General features: G+C 45.3%; 1 protein-coding gene across 4 annotated transcripts in view; it reads left to right on the top strand.

The window, feature by feature from the left end:
• The first annotated feature begins 380 nt into the window (after positions 1-380).
• PCTP (phosphatidylcholine transfer protein) overlaps positions 381-9,418 on the top strand; it is a 26,983-nt gene continuing 17,945 nt past the window's right edge. Inside the window, exons 1-2 of one of the 4 annotated variants that reach the window (XM_053211767.1) lie at positions 549-676; positions 6,739-6,860. Coding sequence is in view for 3 of the 4 variants with exons in the window: in XM_027034177.2 (XP_026889978.1) it covers positions 533-676 (144 nt within the window). In the remaining variant the exon portion in view is untranslated. Of the gene's footprint in view, positions 677-6,738; positions 6,861-9,418 lie in introns of all 4 variants that reach the window. The other 3 variants (XM_027034177.2, XM_053211766.1, XM_015088378.3) reach the window with 3 other exon arrangements.

The raw sequence follows: 9,418 nt of genomic DNA, 5'->3' as shown, positions 1-9,418 counted from the left end.
AATGACATCGGAACAGTATTCAGTGCTAGCATCTGATCCCGGAGATTTTCAAGCATTTCTGCTCTGACCCTCTCACCTCCCAAGTGTACCAATCCCCTCAGAGACTTTCCCTGCCTTCTTCAGAGAAGGTAAAGGAGGGACAGGTTTTAGGAGGTACGGGGTGGGGAGGAGGATGAGATGGGCTAAGGAGCGGTTTCTGAGATGGCATTAGTTTCTTCCTTTTCCCTTCCGTCTACAAGCTTCCTCACTCCCCTAGCCCCTGCATCTTGCCCGAGATCAAGTCCAGTGCTTCTCTGGCTTTACTTCTCTTCCATCTTCACGATCTCAGGCCCAGCCCCGCCCACCTCCCTAAGCCCGCCCTTCCTTGGCCACGCCCCCTAGGCTCCTCCCTCCCCATAAATTCCTCCAGCGCCCCATCGCGCCTCTGGTCCCTGCCAATCACGCTGGACCACCCTCTCGGCCCGCCCCAGAGCGCACACCCGGCGGGTCCGCGGCTTCGCCCGGGAGGCGGAGAAGCTGGGGCTGCCAAAAGATGGAGTGTGGTGCGGCCGGCGGCTTCTCCGAGGAGCAGTTCCGGGAGGCCTGCGCGGAGATCCAGCAGCGCGCGCCGGCAGGGGCCAACTGGGAGCTGCTGGTGGAGACCCTGGGCTTCAGCATCTACGGGCTGCTGGACCAGGTAGCGGCCGGCCAGCTGGAGGATCCCAGGCAGTCGCTTGTCGGGGCCAACCTTCCCAGGGGAAGCGCGGGGCAGCGGCCTAGGAAGTCAGGGCCGGAGTTGGTCACGCGGAGCAGGGAGGAGCGAGCGCAGGGGCAGTGCTGGCAACTGACTTTGCCCCTGCAGTTGGGAGGTCATCCGAATTCAGCCTAAGTCTGAGGCCCAGGGCGGGAGTGGTTTGTTGGAAGCTAATGATAGGGTTAAAATGCAGGACTGCAGAGTCTGAGCCCCATGCACTTGGCTGCAAGGGACGTGGATCCTCCTCCCGGGTGGGTGCCACTGATGTGTGTATGTTGGTGGGGTGGAGGGAAACTTAGGGTTTGCATACAGGTGGAAAGGAGACCAGACTTTTCAGAAACTGACTGGATGTGCAGGGTGATAGTGTGTGTGCAGAACAGTGTGGCTGAGAAGGGAGCTAATATCATCTCAGTCATTTTAGTCATTTCATTTCGCAGCTGCCCCTTTCTTGTAAGGGGCACTTAAGAATTTAGTCTGAAGCTTTAGGGAGAAGATTAACTTAAAGGGTAGGAGGAATAGAGTTGGTTATTAATCAATTCTCCAGGCACTCCCGGAGGCCTTTGGAATCAGGTAGCTTTCCAGGTGGAACGATTGCGTTGTACCTGAGACCTTTCGTCAGTTACAGTGAGTGATAGTAGCTGAAGGCACATGGGATAATAAATCACTTTTAGGCAAGTGAAGTGAAATCAAGGTTTACTGGCAGAGAACCAGAGTAGTATAGAGTAGGGAGGCACTCTGAACGTGTGTGTAGCAGGGCCACGGGGTGTGACAATATGAACAAGAAGCTCACAGTCCAGCGCAGGTGGAATTAATTTCTGAGTGTAATTTCATTAGGTGCCTTGGTGCCAAAGTGGACATGTTTTCAGACAAAATCTTTTATTCTTCTGACCATTCCATTTTCCTTACCAGCCATATCCAGGCATTTGCCAAGTTTTGTCAATTCAGCTGCTCAGACAAGCCTGATATCTGGCCCCCTTCCTTTCCCTTTTCATTCCTTTGTGGTTGGCACTTTGGATGGTACCTTTCACCTAGAGTTGCAGAAGACTTCTGGCCTTCCTCCTTCCTCTCTGATCCTTTCCATCCTACACATTACAGCCTGATCAGGCACCTGAAGGAGAGGCTGTGGTCTTACCACTCCCCTTTCAGTGGCACTGTTGATTCCAGAATTAATACTATTATAATAGCTCACACACTGCATGCTGTCTTATGTTCCAGGCACTGTTTAAGTGCTTCACAGGTATTGACTTACTGAATCCTCATGTCAGTCTTAATGTAAGGCACTGTAATTATCACCTTTTTACCTATATGGAAATGAATGTGTGCAAAGGTTAAGGTGATTGCTCAAGGTCTGAACTGGGATCAGAACTCACCTGTCTACTTCCAGACCTGTGCCATGAGCAGGCTCCTGCATTGCCTCTCTGAGAGAAGTCAAATGCTGCTGGGTAGACTGTACAGATCTTTCTCAACGTATGATGGGTTTACATCCTGATAAACCCATCATAAGCTGAAAATATCATAAGCTGAAAATGCGTTTAATACACCTCACCTACTGAACATCACAGTTAGCCTAGCTGATCTTAACTGTGCTCAGAATGCTGTCATTAGCCTATTGTTGGGCAAAATCAACTAACACAAGGCCTATTTTATACTAAAGTGTTGAATATCATGTAATTTTTTGAAGAGTGTACTGAAAGTGAAAACAGGATGATTGTATGGGGTGCAGAATAGTTGTAAGTGTAGTGGTTCACTGCCCCTGCCCAGCATCAGAAGGTACTATATCACGTATCACTAGCCCAGGGAAAGATAACAATTCAAAATTCAAAGTACTGTTTCTACTGAATGCATATTGCTCTTGTGCGTTTGTAAAGTCAAAAATTATAAGTTATCCTGTCAAGTTGTTGACTGTATTGAATTGCATTAAGGCTTTTTATTTTATCCTGTTTCTTTTTATTTTTTAATGTTTATTTATTTTATTATTATTATTATTTTTTAATTTTTTTTTTTTTTACATTTATTCATTTTTGAGACAGAGAGAGACAGAGCATGAATGGGGGAAGGTCAGAGAGAGAGAGAGAGGGAGACACGGAATCTGAAACAGGCTCCAGGCTCTAGGCTCTGAGCTGTCAGTACAGAGCCTGACACGGGACTTGAACTCACTGACTGCGAGATCATGACCTGAGTCAAAGTCATCCACTTAACTGACTGAGCCACACAGGTGCCCCAATGTTTGTTTATTTTTGAGACAGAGAGAGAGAGAGAGAGAGAGAGAGAGAGAGAGAGACCGAGTGGGGAGGGGCAGAGAGAGAAGAGACACAGAATCTTAAACAGGCTCTAGGCTCTGGGCTGTTAGCACAGAGCTTGACTAGGGGCTCGAATTCAGGATTGTGTAATCATGACCTGAGCCGACGATCAACAGACTGAGCCACTCAGACGCCCCTCATACTTCCTGTTTGTTAATACCATCTAAAGATTTCCACTCTATTGAGATGAGTGAACTAGTTTGGTCCCAACTTACATTTCCAGCTTTATCTCCCATGACTCATCTGCACACCCCTTGTCCTCCAGCCAGCCCAGAGCACTCTACCCTTTACTCCAGTGAGCCAGTGCTTTCTTGCTTTTGTGCTTGTGAGCTGAGACAGTGCCTGGCTTTCTATTGTGTCTTGTTTCCATTGTGTATTGTTACATCGCAGGGCCTGCCTCCCTCCTGTGGGGAGGACATGAGTGGTATTCAGAATAGTTCCTATCCCTACTAACAATACCGTATGTCTTATTTCAACCTGTTGAGGGAAAAGGGCAGTCATGGTACACTGATGTAAATTACAGGTGTTCCCAGGTAACTTCTTTAAGTTTAAAGGGCATGGGATTCCAGTAGGTGTGCCCTGAGCCTCAGCAGCTAGGACAGAGGGCCATTGCTCCATGGCCACTTGTTCTCCATCTGTATTAAAATGTCAGGAGGCCCTACTGAGTTAGGGTATAAGCCCTTTCCTAGAACCCTTCCTGGGTTCTAGCATTTTCCAGCATTATTTGCTGCCTGGCCCACTTTGCTAAAGCCTCATTTTCTTTCCAGTTTGACTCCACGTTTTGCCTTCTTCCCGGAAGAGAATTCCCTCTAATTTCCAGTTAGTAAATCTTTCCGTCCGAATATCATACCTTATCAAAAGTGAATTCACTTGTCCCACATTCTGCATAGACCTGCACCTATCTGCCCCAAAGCCCTTTTCTGTCTTGTGGGCCAGTGGTGTTTAATCCACCCTGCATGTTACCATTATGTGTCTTTTCTTCCACCAACCCAAACCATTTTACACACATGAGTGTATATGGCCTTGGGTCCTCAGGTCCCCAACTGGGGGCTCAGACCAGAAGACCTTGGTCCTTCTGTTAGTCTTCATCTTGATTAATCTACTTGACTATTGCTGCAGGTGAATCCAGGTGAGGTTAGGTATTTCAGTCTTTGCTTTCTGGCTTTTTAAATTCCAACAACTGGGATAAACAGAGTGGACTTGTTTGGAGCCCTTTAATGTTGAAGGGCCCACAGGGGGTACGACTGGTCCATCTAACTTTAGGTAGTGCTACTTTTGCCTCGACCCCATCAACATTTGCTTCATTCATCCTGTTTCTTAATAACCATCTAAAGATTTCCACTCTGTTGAGATGAGTGCTCTGATTCTCCCCTCTCTTTCCCCGTTTTCTTGTTAGTCTAATTTTTCTTGGCATCTTTAAGACCCATATAAGGGATACTGAGATAGGTAATCTGGTAAGTCTTCTTGGATTGCTCGAATTTTGCAGCAGTAAGGTTACACATAGTACCCATGCAAAGGGGACCTCCTCTATCAAAGTATTTACCATGATTTGGCTAAAAAGCATATTTAATAGATGAATATCTCCATCATGATAAAGCCAGTCCAACATGACTTGCATATAAAGCATATTAGTGGCCTCATGGGGTGGGGTAGGGAAAAGCAGGTAACACTAGGAATTTTTATGATAGGAAGAATCGGGCAGCCACCCTTCTCAGTGTAAACAGATTTTGCAGTGGCTTTTATCCATTCCACCAGGTTGACTGTTCCCTTGGGAACAACCTACTATGTATATGGATCATGTATAGACATTTATGTTAATCCACCATGAACTGTGACGATGATCTATTATTGCATGTTTTGAAAAGACTGAAGTATAGGGGCATTTTAGTTATCTGGTGTAAAAAATAAATTATATTAAATTAAAAAAAAGGTTGTAGCTTTTTCTGTTTATGTTTTTTATTTATTTTTGAGAGAGAGAGAGAGAGAGAGAGAGAGAGCGAGAGTGCACAAGCAGGGGAGGGACAGAGAGAGAGGGAGACACAGAATCTGAAGACAGGCTCCAGGCTCTGAGTAGCTGTCAGCACAGAGCCCGACGCGGGGCTTGAACTCACAAACCGCGAGATCATGCCCTGAGTCGAAGTTGGAAGCTTAATTGACTGAGCCACCCAGGCGCCCCATAGATGGTCACTTTTGATATACAGTATTTTGATACTTTTTCATTTTCTCTTTTTCTATTAAATCACAGGTTTTTGACTTTGAAAGTTTCTTTGAAACCATTCTGTTCAATGCCATCATCTTTTTCATTCACTTCTTTTTTCTACTTCCTTTGCCTTTTGTTTCCTTCCTCTCTTCTCTTTTTTCCTCCCCAGGTTGTAATGTCAATAACTTACCATTACATAGTGATTTAATTTACAAAATGCTGTCACGTGTAAGTTGCCTTTATCCCTGTAAACACATCTGGAAGATAGGTAGGGACAGGCCTATTTTCCTATTTTACAGATGGAAATAATACCCAGTTGTTAAGTGAGCCACACAGGACCTAATTACTAGTAACTAGACATGAACCAGCCTACTTTGATAAGCTTAGCACCAAATATACAGCTTGCTTCAAGGCAAGAATTACTTTCTCTTTCTGGAGGATAAGCAAAACTAGCCCCAAACTGCCACATGGTATCATGGGAAGAACATGGGTTTTAGAGGCAGACAATCTTGGGTTAAAATCTCCATTCTGCCCACTGTCATTCATTTTTTTTTCATTCAGAGAAGATTCATCAAAGTGCCTCCCATGTGCTATTGCCCTCACAGGCACTGGGGATAAACAATGAATGGGAAGATGTGCCACTGTTCCAATGAATGAGTTCTTGAACAATGAACGACATTCACTGATGAGAATAAACCCGTATCATGTAATGATACATTAGGTGAAAAATGCTATGAAGACAGTAAAGTGGGGTAAAGGGATCGAGAGATGGTATCACAGTGGTGGCCAGGGATGATGTGATGTGTTTTAGATGAGGGAATCTGGAGAACCCTTCTGCTGAGGTAACATTTGAGTGGGGACAGAAATGAAGCGAGAGATTGCATCATGCAAATATCTGGAGGAGAAATGTACCAGAGAGTGTTTTTCAAAGCGCAAGCACATTAGGATCACCCCGGGAGCTATTAAGACATGACCAAGCCCTACTCTAGAATCCTGGAATTAATTGATCTGGGGTGTGGCCTGGGTAGTCCTTTGAAAAACTCCCCTTTCCTTACAGGGGTTGATCATTCTGTTGTCTCTACTTTTGTGTATGTTTGAAATGCTTCATAATAAGCTGGTTTGTTGTTGTTTTTCTTTTCAATGTTAAAACTTCCCAGGAGATTCAAATGGACTTGCTGGGTTTTAAATCACTGTAGTAGGGGGAACACTGAGTGCTAAGTCCCTGAGTCAGGCTAAGCTTGCCTTGTTTTCCAGGAAGAGCCAAAAGGATACAGGACTGGGGTGAATCTATGGTTGGAGAGTAGCCAGGGGCCAGGCCCCACTTACTAGCTGGGTGATGTTATTCAGTTATCTTTTCATTTTGAAATCCCAGCTTCCTCATTTTCAAAACAAGGATAATATTTACCTTTCAGAATTACTGACCTCTCAACAGTCATCAAATGAAATGGTATATGGCACAATGGTATTTCTTTTTTTTCTTCTTTTTGTGTTTTATTTCTAACCAGTTGCCAAGTGATGCTGAAGCTACCAGTCCAGGGACTATACCCTGAGTACCACCAATGTATGGGAACCATCTAGAATGGTGCTGGGGGGTGGAGAGTCCTAGAGAAGCAGTGGAAACTGAAAGGTAAGAGGGAGAAAGAATATCTTAAGACAAAAGCAACACCATTTGAAGACTCACTCTCCTGATTTTTAAGTTAGTGGCCACCTGGGAGAGTGAATGTTGACTTCTGAGCTGTGCCAAGAAGTCTCCCTGGTAGAGAAGGGCCACAGGTCACTTACAAAAGCGTTCCCAGTGATCTGCAGTCAGGTCTCCTTGGAGCTCTGGGCCACATCACCATGCCAGTTGACACTGTGACATGCCTACAGAGAGTGTGAAATCAGCAGGCAGAGCTTTGCACCCTCAATTTAGACCAAGTAAGTAGTGGTCTGAGCTGATGGGGTTAATGGCTTGACTTCTTAACGTTTTTAAATCTGAATGTCTGGCGCTGTGAGAAGGGACTGCCTGCAGTGTGCCTTTGTCCTCTAATGGGCCTTCTAATCAAGAAGTTTGCTCAGGAGCTGACGGCTCTTTTCCAGGGACTGTTCTTTTCTATGCTGTGTACCTACTAAAATACAAAAAGCCTGGCATTCCTAGGAAAATGGTGTTTAGCCAGGCTGGGCTAAGGGAAAGTTTGGCCTTTAGGTGAGAGGCACAGATTTAAAACTCCCACAAGAACAGGTTTACTTCAATGGCTGAGAAGTTTCCACTAGCACCCCACAGATGAGATCATAATCGTCAGGAGTGTCTTCACTTCCAGATTACAAGACTGTTCTGCCCCCTTCTCTCACCCTTTTACCTCTCTGCTAAGGGAGGAGTAGCTACCGGCATGAGTGACCTAATGATTATTGGACCTGGGACACTTATGGAGCCACATTTTACTAGCGGGCAGGGCCACCATGTCTGAATGAGGAGCACCCATGTGTGGCATTCTTCTACCTGCCACAGACTGAGGCCAGCTCTTGTGCTCTCTTGCTCATGCTCTCTCTCTCTCTCTCTCTCTCTCTCTCTCTCTCTCTGTGTGTGTCTCTCTCTCTTTCCCTTTTTCCATATTTCTGAGCAAGCAGGTGGATGGATATATCAGAGCCTCAGGTCTTCCCCTCCTCACGTCTCTCTCCTGATGAGCATGTGGTGTGAGACTGTGTGAGAATGCTGGTCCCAAGGTTTAAGTTGAGGGGACTGAGAGGAGAGGGCTGAGTAGGACCTCCCACTCCTGTCTTGCTATAAGCCAGGCTTCATACCCTCACCCTGTCTTTCACCAGATTCCTCCATGGGGATCACAGGAGGTGACTATTAATAAAGCAAAACTCTGATTTTCATTGGGCCTTCGGGACTCTGAGAGCAGAAGTGACTTGTCAGCAAAGATTTGGACATTCTGGATCCTTGGACACAATACCATACCAATTGAAGCAGGGGCTGAATTGGAGCAGTGTCAAGTGCAATATGGTTCTTGCTGGGTCTTCCAACCTGCTGTTGACATCAGAGTCACCACCTATGGGTGGAAGGAGAATTCTAGGGGGCCCTTCAGTGGGGATAGTTTGTTACTTCACAAGCTCACAGTCCCTGGACATAATTTTGTGAGGCTATTTTATCCATCAGGGAAATTATGTAAATGAATGTATTCATGTAAGAAAGGGAGCATCCATGCAAATACGAACCTTTGAATTTTAGTCTGGGACTTTTAACGTGTTTCGTTTTTTAGTGGGGGAGAGAGGGAGAGAGAGAGAGAGAGAGATAGAGAGAGAGAGAGATAGAGAGAGAGAGATAGAGAAAATATGAATGAGCCAGGGAGAGAGGCAGAGCGGGAGACAGAGACAGAATCCTAAGCAGGCTGCATACTCAGTGCAGAGACCCATGCTGGGCTTGATCTCATGACCCTGGGATAATGACCTGAGAGGTAAAATCAAGAGGTGCCCCTTTAATGTGTTTTTACGACCCAGAAAAGCTTAGATGGGGTGCCTGGGTGGCTCAATCGGTTAAGTGTCTGGCTTTGGCTCAGGTTATGATCTCACAGTTTGTGAGTTTGAGCCCCACATTGGGCTCTCCGCTCTCACTGCAGAGTCTGCTTCAGATCTTGTCTCTCTCTCTGTCCCTTCCCAGCTCTCTCTCTCTCCCTCTCTGTCAAAAGTAAATAAACACTAAAAAATTAAAAAAAAAAAAAAAAAGACCCAGAAAAACTTAGAGATAGACTTAACCACCTTATTTTGCCATTTAGTTTAGGATAGATACTTCTCCATAGCTACCTTTGGGTCAATGAAAACTCCAAAATATTTGTTCATGTGCTCGTTCAAGCAGTCTTTAGGACCTATTGTGTGCCTGGCATATGCTAAATCCCGGTGATACCTGATGAATAAGACAAAGTTCATACCTTCAAGAAGCTTTAAGACAATAAAACAAGCACTTTATATGTTATATAGATCTCAGTTTCTGACCTTTATCTTTTTTTTTTTTTCTCTCTTGGAACATCTTTTAACATTTCTTCCAGAGTAGGTCTTCTGCTGCTGAATTTCTGCAGTTTTTGTTTGAAAAACTTTTTATTTCTCCTTCACTTATTTATTTTGAGAGAGAACAAGGGTGAGCAGGGGAGGGGCAGAGACAGAGGGAGAGAGAGAATCAGAGCATTGTCAGCACAGAGCCCAACGTGG

This window comes from Acinonyx jubatus, chromosome E1 (genome assembly GCF_027475565.1).
Source record: "Acinonyx jubatus isolate Ajub_Pintada_27869175 chromosome E1, VMU_Ajub_asm_v1.0, whole genome shotgun sequence".
NCBI classification, from domain to species: Eukaryota; Metazoa; Chordata; class Mammalia; order Carnivora; family Felidae; genus Acinonyx; species Acinonyx jubatus.
Note: the sequence above shows the minus strand (reverse complement) of the source record. Positions and strands in the feature narration are given on the sequence as shown.